Source organism: Petromyzon marinus, chromosome 66, assembly GCF_048934315.1.
Source record: "Petromyzon marinus isolate PM22_M1 ecotype Great Lakes invasive population chromosome 66, UKy_Petmar_22M1.pri1.0, whole genome shotgun sequence".
In the NCBI taxonomy this organism is placed as follows: domain Eukaryota; kingdom Metazoa; phylum Chordata; class Hyperoartia; order Petromyzontiformes; family Petromyzontidae; genus Petromyzon; species Petromyzon marinus.
Genome location: NC_133732.1, coordinates 1,739,362 through 1,756,628, shown reverse-complemented (window position 1 = coordinate 1,756,628; position 17,267 = coordinate 1,739,362). Strand labels below are relative to the sequence as shown.

Here is a 17,267-nt window from a genome sequence, read left to right as displayed (position 1 = left end):
GGGACTGCCACTACCCTCCATGACAACTTGTGCCATTGTGTATCTGAAGCCGGCCACCAGTGTGGTAAAAAAATCGCCTTTGTACGAGGGTGGCTGTGATTGTCAGGAAGTGACAGGTATATCGACTCTTGGTGCACGTGGGAGGTCTGTGATGGGAACTGCCGAGGTGTTCGGTGTACCACGACTCGTCTGCTGGTTGTACGTAGCGGTGCAGAGTGGCTGTTGGCACGAGGGCGGCCCCGGTGGAGCAGCATCGGTGTGGCACCCATGTGCGATGTGATCCATGTGGCCACATCGGTGGTAGGTCACCAGGTTTCGGGTTCGGCTGGATGCTCCGAGTCCCTGAGGCGTCCAACAACGGGTCCTCTGGTTAGGTCCCCGAAATGTCCCCCTTACAGCCGTCAACATCTCTCCCATGGGAAGCCCAGCGTCCATCTCTGCTTTGGCATCGCCGCTCATGTTCCATATTCCCCAAACCCCCTCCATTCCTTGATTAGGTGATTGGTCCGCCATTTGCGTGACCATACATTGTGGTCTCATCAGCTCCTCATGGGCTCCGCAATCCATAAGGAGGTCTGCTTGTCTTCGTCCGTGACTGGAAAAACTATTGTCAAAGCCGATGCCAGCGGTAACATATAGTCGGCTACCATAGTACAGAGCCCACACGACCAGGTCCAGGAAAACAGCTGGTGCTAGGGTCATTATGACGCTTGTGTAGGCCAAAGCTGATTCACCTTCACGCTGACGGTTCTGAAATCATATTTTAGAACTGGATAGAAGGACATTAATCTCTGCCATCTCACAATAAGCGGCTGAAAGGTCTTCTTTTTCTCCATTGGTTTGGAGGAGAACATGAACAATGCGTCATCGCTAAGGGCTGTGGGGAGAGAGAGCCTTCAGTGCCTCTTGCTTCGTCCATTCTAAATAAGTGTAAGCCACCTTGAATCAGCGAATGAATGCTCCACAGTCCCTTGTTTTAGCCACGAACTTTTCAATATGGCCTAACCTGCGTAGTCGATCAGTGAATTCTCCTCGTCGCTGCTCCGATCCCCTGGGTGGAACAAATTCCACAGCCTGGGCTGTGGCTGCCACACACCTCTGACCGTTGTCCCTTTTTGGTTCCGACGCTGCTGATTTGAATCGGGGAGCCTTCGGTGGACCCTCTGGCCTGGTGAGGATGGATCCCGCCGGTCATGGTGCCACGCTCTCACCCATCAGCGGCACTGGGCCCTCCGTCTCCGGCGCCATTGTCTTAAGCAGTCCGTTCTGGGCGGCGACCACCCCTGCTGTTGCTGTTTCCCGTGGCATCCACGCAGTCGGGCTTCCCACTTGGTGAGAGAAGCTGCTCCAGACACCAAAGGCGGTGTTGCTGCCACCGGGCTAGCGGCCACCCTGATCTCCCACAACTGTTTGCAGGATCAGTGTGACTGTCTTTGTAAGTTGGTCGACCCGGTTCGCCAAGGACCTCCTCCTCTTACATGGTCAAGGGCTCTCGGACATGTCGCTCCTTGCTCTTCGCAGTCATCTCACAGTTCGGGGAACTGTTCCGACCCTGTCTGGAGACAATGCTGTCTCCGGATCATGGCCGTCCAGGACGCTGGGAGCAGAGGCACGTTCTTCCCCTTTTTCGCTGGGGTCTCTGTCGGGGTCTTTCTTGTTACCATGTTGAGGTATCGTGCGATCCCACTGCCGCGACCAATTGTAGAGAGTCCACCAGAATAAGTCAGAGGGGCCACACTTATCTTTATTTCATGTTGGCTCATGCCGCACACATCCACCCTACCCTGATTTCCTCCAAGAAGTGCCTCGATCTCCCCATCTCTCCCGGTTACATCATCTCTATCTCTCTGGGCGTTCTCTCTGTCTCTCGCCACGCCTTCTCTGTCCTTTTCCTCGTGATGTCATTCTGACACTGTAACCTTATATAAATTTCCATTCAAGTTTGTGTTGTGTTTTCTGATTGTCATTCTAAATCTGTTCCTGTGGCAAAACTTTCAATGGAATACCAGGCAGGTGTTACCATTATCGACATTCCAAAAACAGATAATGAAAAGTGCAAAAACATTCACTGGAATAACTATTAATGTTTTTCTTCAAATTATCTGATTATTTCCCTAGCAAATGAATGAAAGCCATATTCACGTAGTGCATGACTTAGGCTGGACCTGGGTAGGTTGGAGCGTGGCTGGGGGTGAGGGTGGACAGCTTGGTGTTCAGCTTGGGGGAAATGAGGTGTGGCTGGGACATTGTTGTATGTTCATTTATATCTAGCTACATTTTTTTAAATGTGTGCTGAGTAGACAGAAGGATCAACCTGAATTATAACACTGTGTAGCATTTATTTACAATTTGTTCCTGGGTAGTCAGTGTTATTTCCTAATTGCTTATGCCTCAAAAGTACAGAAAATGGAAATTATTCCCCACGAACTTGGCTTTTGTGACCAGGACAATGATATTTTGAAATGTACATATTTTTCAGAACATTCCAGATATATTCAGTGCTGAGTCAACTTGGAGTAACTTCTAGAATATTCTAGAACTTTCCAGTAATATAAATAGTCGTATAAATACAGGGGCCTAAAGCCCACCAGTTCAGTGTAGTTCCAGCTGCCTAAGTGTATACATATTTGCATTTTTCTGAGATGGTATAAAGAGGCTGCAAGCATCCGGCAGACGCATTTTGCTATGTCTCCGGCCAATTCATGAAGACGAGCGAAAAAGTACTCTGTGGAAGCATCTGCTAAGATGTGTGAGGCCTCCAAGGCATATTTCGGCATGCCTGTCAGGATCAAGACAAACCCTTGGCACCTAATTTCACCTGCAAGCAATGCAGAAAAAATCTAGAAGGTAAGATGGACAATTGTTGCTCAGAATTTAGCGTTATAAAATGTGTTAAAATGTAACATTTTTTAAAGTTTTTAATTTTCAAATGTTTTACAATTGTTTATGTTATTGAAAAAATATATCACATTAAAAATTTAGCAATAATTTCTCACACATTAATCATGGCTTAAATTACTTTAACATAGCTATTTCTGTGACCAGTTACAAGCTAATCACTCAGCTATTTCAATGCTAAATTCTATGCTAATTCATTTGTCAAGGGGTGCCTCTGCGGATGTGTATGCTTTAACTTTAACATAGCCATTTCTGTGACCAGTCACAAGTTAATCACTCAGCCATTTCTATGCTAAATTATATGCTAATTCCTTTGTCAAGGCGCTTTGTTTATTCTCACACAGCTTAAAGGTCGCGATCTGAGCGTGGCTTTTTCACTCCAGCGCTGTCCTCCAGACAGTCTCGTCCCTTCACCTGATGAAGGCCGCTTGTGTTGTGGCCGAAACGTCGTGAGATTATTGTGTTATTTTATTTTATCAATTTATTATTTTATTCTCATTCTACGTGACTTTACCGAAAGAACCAAAGAAGATGAATCCTTGCAGTCACGAAAGCTTTAAATCGAAATGTATTACTTTAGTATAAATACACGTTCATCCGATTCATATGTAGTTTTTTCTTTCTTTATGTGAACGAAAATGCACAAATTCGCCAGTTTTCTAATTTAAAATAGGTAAATTTCAAAATATCACTGTCCTGGTTACAAAAGTTAAGTTTCTGGGGAATAATAGCTATTTTCTATACTTTATGCATAAGCAATTATGAAATAACACTTACTACCCAGGAACATAAATTGTGGTACATAGTGATAATTCATATGGATTGGGATAGAGAGCTGAAGAAGGCTTTGATAATGTTAATATGGTTGGTGAGCAAAGAAACAAACTTTTAAAATAGGTTGTGGCAAGAAACAAATGGCACAACGTGGTGAGAAAAAAATTCCCCAATATAATTCAATTCGCAAGAGATCAGAGGTAAGAGCTTTATAAACTGAGCAAGGTTGGGGAACTTGGAAAAATATATACTGAGGAAATTTCAAAGCCTAGAAAGGCACTGAAAGAAGCAGAAAACTCAATGTATGGAATTGCAGTATGTATTTTAAACACAGTAAATAATGCCATGCCTTAAGTCTGATAGATGAAGTCCACAAAATTGTGCGTGGAAACCATCTTTGCTTTGCATTGCAATACGAAGCATGGAAATAGTGAATTAATAGTTATAAGTAGGAAACAACTCTAGGGCAGTGGTTCTTAACCTGGGTTCGATCGAACCCCAGGGGTTCGGTGAGTCGATCTCAGGGGTTCGGCAGAGCCCCCGCCACGGAGGTCCGGACACACTTGAATTATTGTGTAAATTTGTGATGACACACACGGCCCGCTTGGCCATCACTGGCTGCAGATGATCATGCTACACTGCTTGGCCAATCAGCGCTGCGGGGAATTTAGTGCGTACTCAGTAGTCAACGTGTGACTGTTGTTGTCGTACGTCGTGTGATTTCTTTAATATTTTATCCATACTAACTATGTTGGGCAAAAGAAGAAAGTGGTCGGACGAATATGTACAACATGGATTCTCATGTATCACGGAACGTGATGGGAGTGAGCGTCCTATCTGCATGATTTGCAACGCCAAGTTGAGCAACTCTAGTCTTGCACCGGCAAAACTAAAGGAACACTTCTTGAAGCTGCATGGAAACGGGGAATACAAGAACACAACACTTGCTGAATTCAGGGTGAAGAGAGCCAGATTCGATGAAAGGGCCACTCTGCCTGCTCTTGGATTTGTACCTGTTAACAAACCGATCCTGACAGCATCGTACGAAGTTGCTTACCTGATCGCAAAGCAGGGCAAGCCACACACCATTGGTGAAACACTTGTGAAACCAGCTGCATTAAAGATGGCGAATCTGATACTCGGAACAGCGGCCGAAGGTAAATTATCCCAAATTCCCCTTTCAAATGACACCGTCAGTGACAGAATAGAAGACATGAGTAAAGACATCTTGGCTCAAGTAGTTGCGGATCTGATTTCAAGCCCGGCAAAATTCAGCCTTCAACTCGACGAAACCACAGACGTTTCTGATCTAAGCCAGCTTGCTGTTTTTGTACGCTATGTGAAAGACGACATGATAAAAGAAGAGTTTTTATTCTGTAAGCCTCTTACAACAACAACGAAGGCAGCCGATGTGAAGAAGCTTGTGGATGACTTCTTCAGAGACAACAATCTTTCATGGGATATGGTTTCTGCAGTTTGTACGGACGGAGCTCCAGTCATGCTGGGAAGAAAGTCTGGTTTTGGTGCGCTAGTAAAGGCCGATGCACCACACATCATTGTGACGCATTGTATTCTGCACAGGCATGCGTTGGCAACAAAAACCTTACCTCCAAAAATGGCAGAAGTATTAAAAACTGTGGTGGAATGTGTGAACTATGTGCGAAAAAGTGCTCTGAGGCACCGCATCTTCAGTGAGCTGTGTAAAGAAATGGGCTCTGAATTTGAGGTACTTCTGCTCCATTCTAATATTCGGTGGTTATCCCGGGGACAGGTGCTGAATCGTGTTTTTGCCATGCGTGTGGAATTAGCCCTGTTTTTGCAAGAGCACCAACACTGCCATGCAGATTGCTTCAAAAATCCTGAGTTCATTCTCATTTTAGCGTACATGGCTGATATATTCGCAGCTCTCAATCATCTCAATCAGCAGATGCAGGGTGGTGGAGTCAATATCATGGAAGCGGAAGAACACCTGAAGGCTTTTCAAAAAAAGCTACCGTTATGGAAACGACGAACAGAGAACAATAACTTCGCAAACTTCCCGCTTCTGGACGACTGTGCAAGTAAGATCGAAGATGTGTCTGGAATCGGAGATATTTCTGTATCCACGGAACTGAAGCAAACAATTGCCACGCACTTAGATGAGCTTGCAAAGTCTCTCGACGGATATTTCCCTACAAGAGAGTCATATCCAGCATGGGTGAGACAGCCGTTCACGTTTGCTGTTGAAACAGCAGATGTCAATGATGAATTCCTCGACAAAATCATTGAAATTCAGCAGAGCCAGGTTCAACAGCAACTCTTCAGAACAACAACGCTCTCAACGTTTTGGTGTCGACAAATGAACAAGTATCCAGTTATTGCTAAGAAAGCCCTGGATTTTTTTATACCATTTGTTACAACATATCTTTGTGAGCAATCCTTTTCGAGGATGCTGGACATAAAAACGAAGAAAAGGAACAGACTTTGCTGTGAAAATGACATGAGAGTGGCACTTGCCAAGGTGAAGCCACGCATATCTGAACTGATCTCTCAAAGGCAACAGCAGAAGTCACATTGATTTCCAGGTATGTAATTTGTTGTGAGTTTATACATTGTGTTGGTTTTATTCTTTGAACAAGGTAATGTTCATGCACGGCTCATTTTGTGTACCAGTAAAAAGCATATCTATGTCTTGAATTTGAAAAAAATCACATTTTATTTTTCACTAAAGAGGGGTTCGGTGAATGCGCATATGAAACTGGTGGGGTTCGGTACCTCCAACAAGGTTAAGAACCACTGCTCTAGGGAGTGGAGTGAAGCAGTGCGTGCTGGATCATCAATCGAAATGCTCTGCATTGAAGTCCATCGAGTTACATTGATTTGGGAACTTGGTGTTCCATCCCAGATATAACAAAAAAAAATATTCCAACTTTGGCCGAATTTTTGCTCTATATTAGTTATACAATGTCATGCATTTGTACATATCGTGATTAAACTATTAATGTAAAGAAAACAAAATTATCTCCTCCACTCAACACTGTTTACCCCCTAGGCTTTAGAGACCTGACTGAGGTCACTTGTGGAATGTGTCTAAGTCAGTTGTGTAACGCAAGGTGTGGTGCTATGATAAAGATCACGGCATGAATAGTGAAACAAGTAATTAAACAGACAATGCATATTCTTGGTTCTTTCGGTAAAGTCACGTAGAAGGTGAACAATAAAATATTATTTTGTTTCCCTTATTGTTTCCCTTCTATGTGACTTTACCGAAAGAACCAAGAATATGAATCCCTGCAGTTACAAAAGCTTTAAATAAAAAGTCAATGCATACTTATACATATAGGCAAATGGTAGACATCACTACAGTTTTGACAGAAAATAACCTTGGATACGTGGGAAAAAAATCTGTAATCAAATGTCTCTTGCACCTTTTGGAAAAAGTTATGTTGCTTCAGCATTTAGTCACACATCTTGGGTCATGACTAGAGTTATTCGATCTCGGCATGGAATGTTCAATTTTTTCATTATTTACAGGTGTTATACGTGTTGTATGTTCTAGATTTAAAGCTTTCGTGACTGCTAGGATCCATACTCTTTGGTTCTATTGGGTAAAGTCACGTACGTGTGTTGTATGTTGCTGTTGTATACGTTTACGATTCTGCCATCTGGAACAATTTCCTTAAAAAAATATTCTACTCAGTTAAATGAATGAAATCACGTGATATAAAATCTACATAAATTTCCTGCACTACTCTACCATTTTGACATTCACTAATTATTTTTGATCGATATCTTCTAGTGTAACAGTGAATATGCTTGGAGATTCCTGACCACTCTTATTTTCAGATTTATTTGCATGTTGTTTTCACTTTATAACGTCTCTATAACAGTTTAAATGTGTTCTGTATATTTTTCTTCAGGCGGTGCTTTGTGGCTACTCAGCTAGAGATATTATTTGAAACGTATGTGTATTTATTCTATGATATATACGTGTATTATTTGGATTTATGCTGCTTTGATTATGTTAACATCCTGCCATAGTGGCAGGACGTTATCTGCCTCGCCTGGTATGCAGGAGAGCATGGGTTCGATCCCCACTTTTGCGCCAGTATATTTGGAGTTTGCATAATCTCTCTGTGGTCGCGTGGATCTTTCTCCAGGTCCTCCGGTTCTTTTCCTCCACATTTACAATCAACGTGCGTTTGGAGTATTTGGCTGCTGCACATTTTCACATAAGCCACTTCGTTAAGCCATTATGTGTGGTCAGGTCACGTCGAAAAAAAGCTACATGATGTGAGTGATGGTGCCGCACCTGCAGGCAGCGATTCCCTGCTCCAGCGCACGCTCCCGGTCAAGACATTCCTCACCCCTTTCTCCTTGATCGTGTTTCATTGTCCTCTTTTCCCCATCTTCCTTTGCATTTATTTTCGTATGCCCCTTTTTTCTTTATTTTTTGTTACGGCACCTGAGCCGGTTTCCCGGCTCGCTGCCCTGCCCCCCGCGTGGAGCCGCCCCATACTTTGGGTTGCTCCCACTAATCCCCTGCTCCGTGGCGCACACTCGCCCGATTTTCTGCCATCTGCCGTGCTGCTGTGGCCCCGCAGTGTGCCTTCCTGTGTGGCTTCGTGCTCCTCTATGGCGCTTCGCCTGACTAAGCCACTCACACATCAATTCACTCGCTATCTCATAATCTCATGGCTGCTCGTTCCCCACTCCATTCTAAACCTGGTTGTCTCTTTCCAACTCACGCACTCAGCAACTTGTTCACTCTTTCACGCACCCGCTCAATGACTCTCACCGACTAACTTATCACCTTCCTACTCAATCATACACCGTCATCCAACTATTCGCTCGTGCACCAACCCACTCAACCAATTATCCACGTACTCACCCAATCACCACCAGTGAACTGCTGCTGCCCCAGCTCTCGCGGCCGCTGGGTGGATCCTGTCTCGGGGCTGCGCGACTTTGCAGTGGACTACAGAGCCTGCAGGCTCGGGCCACTGGCCTTGTGCCCATGCCACCCAACTGCTTTGCTCGCATTGGTTCATGCCCCCCATCATACCACTCACCGACATCCACCCCAACGCTGTACATCCACCTGATCCTCCACCATATCGCCAAGCGCTTCAGACTGCCGGCTGTTCGACCGCGTATCCTGGTCAATCTCCAGAAACTGGATGCACAACCGGCATCATCCACCCATCACCACCTACATCCACTACCACATTTACCACATACTCCCTTCCAACTCATACCCCCCTATCCCTATCCCCATCACTCCTACTTCTCTACGCACACTTCCCAAATTTCCCAGATATCCCCATAATGGCTCCCGTCCGTCAAACCTCATTAACATACCTACCAACCCCGCACTTATGTCAACCTCCCCCCACCTGCACTCCCTCCGACCCCACCATTTGCTGATTTTTCTCTCAAATTAGGCCTCGGGAACTCTCGTTCTGTGTGCAATAAATGTGCGTCCACATTGGATGCTTTTCTCTGCCTTATATGCACCGCCCTCGCTATCACAAAAACCTGGATTGCCCCCTTTAAGACCGCCACTACCGCTGACCTTTCATCCTCCACCTCCTCCATTTCCCACACCCCTCATCAGGTGGGAAAAGGTGGAGGCATAGGCTTGTTAAATCCTCCATCCTGGATTCATGTGCCTACAACTCCCTTCTATACTGTCCTTCCCCACCTTTGAACACCAATTATTATCCTTTTACTCCACCCACTGTATCAACTTCCTCATCTTTCGACTCCCCGGTCCCTCTATGATCTTCCTCGATCACCTGGACTGTCCTCTTTCCACTGTCCTCCCTCTCCCGCACCCTTTTATTCTTCAAGTTAATTTAAATCTGGATCTTAGTCTTCCCTCCATTGTCTCGACCCTTCTTCCCCTCACTAACTCCATCGACCTTTGTCTCCTTCCCTCGCCCCATACTCGCTCCTCTGGCAGCACCCTCAAGCTCATTTTTACATCAGATTGTGAGGCTTCCCCCATTGTAACCGACCCCTGCCGTCCATCAGACCACTTCCTCCTCTCCCTCACCATCATCTTTCGCAGTCCACCCCTTCCCAGACCCATCCTACTCCACCACCTTCTTTCCCGCAATATCCGCTCACTAAACCCCGCATTCCTAATCTTTCGGATCTCCTCCTCTGTCTATTCTTTGCTCTATTTTTCCTTACTCAACCCAGACGCTGCCTCTGCCATTTTATACTCCACGATCAACACATCAGTCAACCTCCTTGCTTCCCTGCGCCCCCGTTCCCACCGTCTGAAGCCCCCCCAGCCCTGGCTAACCCCCTCCATACAATCGAGCTGTCACTCTCTGCGCACATCAGAGCTCATCCCTCCGCCTCTTCCCTCTCTAATTGCCTCTCCTTACTCCGGATTATTCTTCGTGAAATGTATCCACCATATCGTGTATGGTGTATTATCATTAAATCTTTTCGAGACACAATTTCATATTTACCAATGAAAAACTGCATTTTGTTTTTTTAATGTTTCATTGCTTATGTACATTTAAATTCAAGTTTGTACTGTGTTCTCTGATTGTAATTCTAAATCTGTTCCTGTAGCAAAACTTTCAATGGAATACCAGGTAGGTGTTACCATTGCCGACGTTCCAAAACCAGATAATGAAAAGTGCAAAAACATAGTCTCAATCTCGCAAGTATGGCCATTCACATTATTCTTCTAATTATCTGATTGATTCCATAGGAAACAGACAAAATCCGGACTCGCGTGCTGCATGATTTAGGCTGGAGCTGGATAGGTTCGAGCATGGTTGGGTGTGACGAGGGTGGTTATGAAAGAGGAACAACTTGGTGTTCAGATTAGTGGAAATAAGGTGTGCCTGGGACATTTTTATATGTTGATTTATACAAAGCTCCATTTTTTTAATGTGTTCAGTAGACATTCGCATCAATGGCTTATAATGTATATGGATTGACATAGAGTGGGGAGGAAGGCTTTGTTATTTTAATATGCTTGTTGAGCAAACGTAAAAAAGTTGAAATTAGGACGTGGCAGGCAACAAATGGCATTTAGAGTGGTGAGAAAAATCCCCAATAGGGTTAAATGTGCAAGAGGTCAGAGGTTATGAGGTTCATAAACTGAGCAAGGTTGGGGAAAAGGTATGGTAAGAGGAAATTTAAAAGTCTAGAGGCACGGAATTGAGCAGAATAACCAATGTGAGTATTTGCAGTGTCTTTTGAAAACAGAGTAAACGATACCATGCTTTCAGTCTAGTATATATAGTCTTCAATATTGGTCGTGGAAACCATCCGTGCTTTGCATTGTAACATGAAGCATGGTAACAGTGAATGAGGAGTGATAAGTAGGCGACTGAATCCAGGGATTGAGTACAGTGAAGCAGTGCGTGCGGGGTCAATCGAAATGACTGCTCTGCATTGAAGTACATCGAGTACAGTGATTTGTGAACTCGGTGTTCCATTCCAGATATAACAAAACATTTATTCCAACTTTGGCCTAATTTGTGCTATTTATATTTAATCATAATATTTCATGTTATTGTACATATCGTGATTAAACAATTAATGTAAAGAAAACTGAGTCTTCTACGTCACTGGACACCGTTTACCCCCGAGGCTTTTTTAGACCTGAATGTGCATCACCTGTGGAATGTGGCTAAGTCAGTTGTGTAACGCAAGGTGTGGTGGTATGATAAAGGTCATGGTACGAACAGTGAAATAACTAATTCAGACAATGCATACTTATACAAAGAGAAAAATGTTATCTATCACTACAGTTGTGACAGAAAATAACATTGAATGAGTGGGTGAAAATATGTAAATGTTTCTCTTTTGGAAATCGTTTAAATTTAGTTTCGTCATGAAACTTTACTTTTCCATTCTACACAGGTGTTATATGTGTTATATATTAACGTTGATTATTTCTTCTCATTCATCATCCGGAAAATGTTCCTTCTTTAAGAAAACAAGATATTACACTCAGGTCTCTGCAATCAAATGCGATAAAAATACGCATAAAATTCCTCCACTAAGCCTACCATTTTACATTCAGCAATTAAAGCATTGCTGCTGTATTGCTTTAATGCCCCCGAAAGATATTTAATTATAGTTGCATCTCCTTTTCCCCAAGAGTTGCATGTGTCAATGTTTGCAAAGCACGTTGATGTGCTGTTACATTGAGATTATTTATATACTCGGAGGATATTTTAGCATGAACATAAAAAAACAGACTCTAAACCGGGGGTGGATTGCAAAAATAGAGAAACCACATTTCTCTGACAGGAACACTACACTAAACACAAACATGTAAAGGAAATGTAATTTGTTATGTTTAAATTCATCCCTCTGGAAACATGTCAAATAAAGTCGATGTCTCATCATTCTTATGACGTTTGCTCTCATATTTCCTTTTTCCACACCTTTTATCTCTGTTTAAGGGATTAATTTTCTGGCGTTTATTCCTGTTAGTTGCTATAATTACTGCTGTATGCAAATATGAGGTGGTTAATGCATTCACCATGTATCATTGTCTACATTTTTACAATTAATTTTTCCGATCAATATATTCGAGTGTAGCAGTGAATAGCCTTGAAGATTGCAGACGACGCTTCTTTCAGATTTACTTGTAATTTATACTCTCTGGTTCTATTTGGTAAAGTCAAGTAGGTAAAAAATAAAATAACAAAAATCACGACGTTTCGGCCACAACACAATCGGCCTTCATCAGGTGAAGGGACGAGACTGTCTGGAGGACAGCGCTGGAGTGAAAAAAGCCACGCTCAGATCACGACCTTTAAGCTGTGTGAGAAGAAACAAAGCGCCTTGTGATCACGGCATCTTTTGAGGAAGGTCAGCTTAAAGGTCGTGATCTGAGCGTGGCTTTTTTCACTCCGGCGCTGTCCTCCAGACAGTCTCGTCCCTTCACCTGATGAAGGCCGCTTGTGTTGTGGCCGAAACGTCGTGATTTTTGTTATTTTATTTTTTACCTACGTGACTTTACCCAATAGAACCAGAGAGTATGGATCCTTGCAGTCACGAAAGCTTTAAATCTAGAATTACTTGTAATTTGTTACTTCACAACATCTCTATAACAGTTGTAATGTGTTAATTATATTTTTCTTCAGGCCGTGCTTTGTGACAAGTCGGATAAAACTTAATCAAATGCCTTTTCATAGTCTTCTTTGGATCGGAATATTATTTTAAATGTATCTGTTCAGTCTAGGATTCCCAAGTTCATTATTCGCTTTATGCTGCTTTTATGATGTTAACATCCTGCCGCAGTGGCAGGATGTTAACTCCCTCGCCTAGTATGCAGGGAATCATGTTTTTGATTCAGACTCTGGCGCATGGACATTTGGAGTTTGCATTTTTCCCCGTGGTTCCATGCATTCTTCTCTGGGTCCTCTGTTTTCTTCTTACACATTTATAATCAACATGCTGCAAGAGTATTTGGCTGCTTTACATTTTCACCTGATTAGCCACTTCGTTGGTCTGTCATTTGTGGCCAGGTAGCTTCTGAAAAAGAGCTTCATAGCTTCGTGGGCCTTACCTGGTAAAAGTAACTAAGTAACTAACGTCGTTGCATCTCGTCAGGAAGAGATTATTCATTTGGACTTCAAAGGGCAGTTTCCAATTCAAATGTGATGACTAGAATCTGCTCTTCCTCAATGATGTTATTTTGAATGATTGAGTCTTTGGGTAAAGTCACGTAGATAGGTTCAAATAAAATAACAAAAATAAAAAAACTACGACGTTTCGATCGCAACACAAGCAATCTTCATCAGGAGAAAAAAGAGCGGGAAAGCTGCTGAGGCAGGCTGTTTTAAAGGTTTGAAATGGGTGTAGCCTAAGGGTAATGAATGAAGTGGGTGGGGCTAGTGATGTTAAAGTGAGAAATTTGCATGTAAATGTAAGGTCGGAGAGCTACCTCCACGACGACGAAGGCACGGAAGTGGCCATTCTGTTGTAAGATTAGCATGTCAATGTAAGATCGCAGAGCCACCACCACATCGAGGACATGAGCGACAGTGGCTGTGTAAGTTTGAGACATTTAACCTGTTAATATAAAACCAGAAAGTCGAAACTAACTACAAACAACGGAAGGTAGGATAGAAACATCACAGCCAGTTATGATTTAAACTGGTTAATAAAGTCCTTCCAATGATTGCTCCGTTTGTACCCATCTTCTCGGTTGAAATTGTGTCTGTGTCTATATATATATGAATGTCTTCATAAACGAATCTTTGCTGATACCCAGTGGGCTTGCAAAGTACCTTCGTCTTAGAGGAATCAATTTCGCGTGAGCCCACCGCATTAAAACAATGATCAGCCACGGCCGAAGTATTGGTCCTACCATGTTTCAGATCTGCCTCATGTTCACGAACACGGTCCAAGACATGTCGCTTAGTTTCCCCAATATAACTACTGCCACAAACACCTTAGTTTGTAGACGCCGGGGTATTGCATGTCTGGGATCACATCCTTCACAGATGGGATCAGATCACGAATGTAACGTAATGTATTAAATCTAATATGAATCTTGTGTTTGCTCATGATTTTGGAAATCTTTTTCGTGACCCCTGCTATGTATGGCAAGGTGATGGTTTTGATTGGATCGTCAGATGTTTCTTTCCCAACGGTTGGGGTGATAGCTTTACGGATTGTGTGGTCTGAATATCCATTCATGTTGAAAGCTTGGTGTATGTGTTCCAGTTCACTGACTAGGTGATGGTCGGAAATACATCGACCTCTATGGTGTAGAGTTTTGATGAGAGAATTCTTCTAGGATGGATGGTGGCGGGAGTCAGGTTTTAGGTACGCATCCGTATGGGTGGCTTTCCTGTAGACAGAGTGTCCCATTGAGCCATCTGGTCTCTTTTCATGGAAAACATCCAAGAATGGTAACTGCCATCCTTTTCCACCTCCATGGTGAATTTAATGGCTGGGTTTATGGAATTGATGTGGTTGAGGAATTGGTTCAGAGCTGGTCGGCCATATGGCCAGATGACGAACGTGTCATCTATGTACCTATTCCACAAGGCGGACGTAGATTGGATGCCTAGATGGCATCTGTCTCAAATTTTTCCATGAAAACATTGTCGACAACTGGAGATAAAGGAGAATCCATTGGGGTACCTTAAACTTGTTTGTAGAATGTTCCATTCCAGGTGAAGTAAGTGTTGGTGAGGCAGTGTCTCACCAGGGCCGGTACATCAGCATTCAGTCCTTGTTGGACCAAATCTTCAATGAGTGCAAGGGTGTATAGCACAGGTAATTTGGTAAACAAAGAGACCACATCGAAGCTAATGAGCAAATCACCTGGAGATAGTGAGATGTCCTTAAAAAACATCTTCAAGTTGGTAACTTTAATTACTTCATTCCAATGGATCACCACGTAGGTGTTGCCTTTGCTGACGTTTTATGATTCATTAACTTGCAAACATATAAAAGGCAGACTCGTGTGCTGCATTAGGTAGGCTGGAGCTGGGTAGGTTAGAGCGTCGTGGGGGGTGAGGAGGGTGATTATGAAAGAGGAACAACTTGGTGTTTAGCTTGGGGGTAATGAGGTGTGGCTGTGATATTTTATGTTGATTTATACAGAGTTCCAACATTTTTAATGTGTGTTCCTTAGACAGAAACATTCACGTGACTTTCAATTTTTATGAGTTTGGATAGAGAGTGGAGGAAGGATTTATTTTCATTATGCTTGCTGAACAAAGATCTAAAGATTTTACATTGTAATGGCAGACAACAATCAAACGACCCACAGAGTGGTGAGGAAAAACTATCCCAAACAATTCAAGTTGTAGGAGATAATATATTATGGCGTTTATAAACTGAGTAAGTCAACTAGTCACCTAATTAGCCTATTATATTGGCGACTAGCTGACTAGTTGATGGGTGGTTTGAGTGTAGCAGATCCTTCACGATGCTCCACAGAGCACGGGAGCCTCGAGCAGACTCATTGACATGCAGAGCATAGAACGATCTGCAAGACGCAATAATTATTCAGTTGGCAGATCTGCAGGCTAGTCGGACAGTCTCAAAATCAGTTTTCTTCCAAAGATGCTCCAGCCTCATCAGATTATGATTTGCTGTGATCACCTCCGGTAACAGCGAATGACCACGTGCTTTCCCTGTTCTCCTTGGGCTTGTTCGGATGGGCACGACTTAATTAAGAACGGCAGTAATGTCATTTTATAATTGAGCTGCAAATTAATCTTCCATCGATGCAGGATTTAGACATACCACTGATTACCTGATCTTCTGACGGAACGCATCGTGGTCCTATCGTTTTCAGTTGGTGAATAATCAACAATGCCACTTTGCACATCACGAGACTGTCATCTGATATGTCCACATCTTCAATAATAATGTCGATAACGGTTACAGCATCGGCGGATTTGCAGATGTGATCCAGTATATTTTTCGAGCGACATGTTGTGGCACTGACATACTGGGTTAACCTATGACTGTCGATAATCACGGCGACTTCACTGTTGATGTTACCACAAAAGCTGGTAAAATCACAAAAGCTGGTAAAGTCACAAAAGCTGGTAAAATCACAAAAGCTGGTAAAGTCACAAAAGCTGGTAAAATCACAAAAGCTGGTAAAATCAAGGGCAACAGCGACATGGTCAGGCTGTGTCATGGGACCGGTGTGTTATGCTGGACTGGTGTACCGCCAAAACATACTTTCATCACTTTTTTGGAGAGATGGATATATGAAGTAAATATATGTATACTCTGGCTATGTATACTTCAGGATGGCACTCAGTGCAGTTTTTAAAATTATGAATTAGAGATTTAGTTACAATTAACTATTATACATTTTGTAATTTTCATGACAAGTGACGTGTCGTAAATTTACGTTCTGCGTATAAGATAAAGGCTGTGCTAGAGTTTTAAAGGGGTACAAGTGCTGGGTGTTTAGCACAATCTCCCGTGGGCAACAGAATGACGTGAGTTAATTAAGAAACCAATGTTAAAAAACAGCTTCCTCTTTTTTCAAGAGATGCCATAAATATTGAGCTTCTGGCAATGACCTTTAAGTGGGGTGTGTGGGAGGTTTTATGACCGGGGGAAATGCTATATAAACACCTTCACAGCATCTTGGTGGCATCAGTGTGCTTCGAGCACTGAAAACTGTGCATGGCAAGTCATTGAACAAGCGCAACTAGATGCTGTGATGCATACAGGCGACTCAGCAGGTGAGTGAAATTGTTATGCAGTTAATCCTTTCCCCATTATCTGTATATACATATTTAAAAACTTGATCAAATTAAAATATTAAATACAAACGACAATATATATTCCCTTTTCCCTCTTTAAAAAGTGTTGTGAGATCTGCCATGTGGCAATCAAATGAAGAAAATATCCAAACTCAACACTTTTTAAACAATATGGCATTTAAAATACTATATATAATATGCAACATTTTGGGTAATGGTACTTCTTCACTCATAAAATATCCATTAATCATTCTCAAAAATTGTTATCCATGGATAACTTGCTCATCGAGGATGTGCATTCTCATCCACAACAATGATCTAACCAAGTTAGAAAGTCAGCCTATTACATTTCATTTCGGGATTATTGGCTATATTCTC

At 42.8% G+C, this 17,267-nt stretch overlaps 1 protein-coding gene across 4 annotated transcripts in view; it reads left to right on the top strand.

Annotated features, from left to right (window-relative positions):
• LOC116956641 (interferon-induced very large GTPase 1-like) overlaps positions 1–17,267 on the top strand; it is a 139,021-nt gene that overhangs the window by 61,899 nt on the left and 59,855 nt on the right. The window contains exon 1 of one of the 4 annotated variants that reach the window (XM_032978411.2): positions 16,153–16,868. The exons of the other annotated variants lie outside the window; for them this stretch is intronic. Within the exon in view, the coding sequence (XP_032834302.1) occupies positions 16,847–16,868 (22 nt within the window). The 5' untranslated portion in view covers positions 16,153–16,846. Of the gene's footprint in view, positions 1–16,152; positions 16,869–17,267 lie in introns of those variants that run through there. 4 annotated transcript variants of the gene reach the window in all.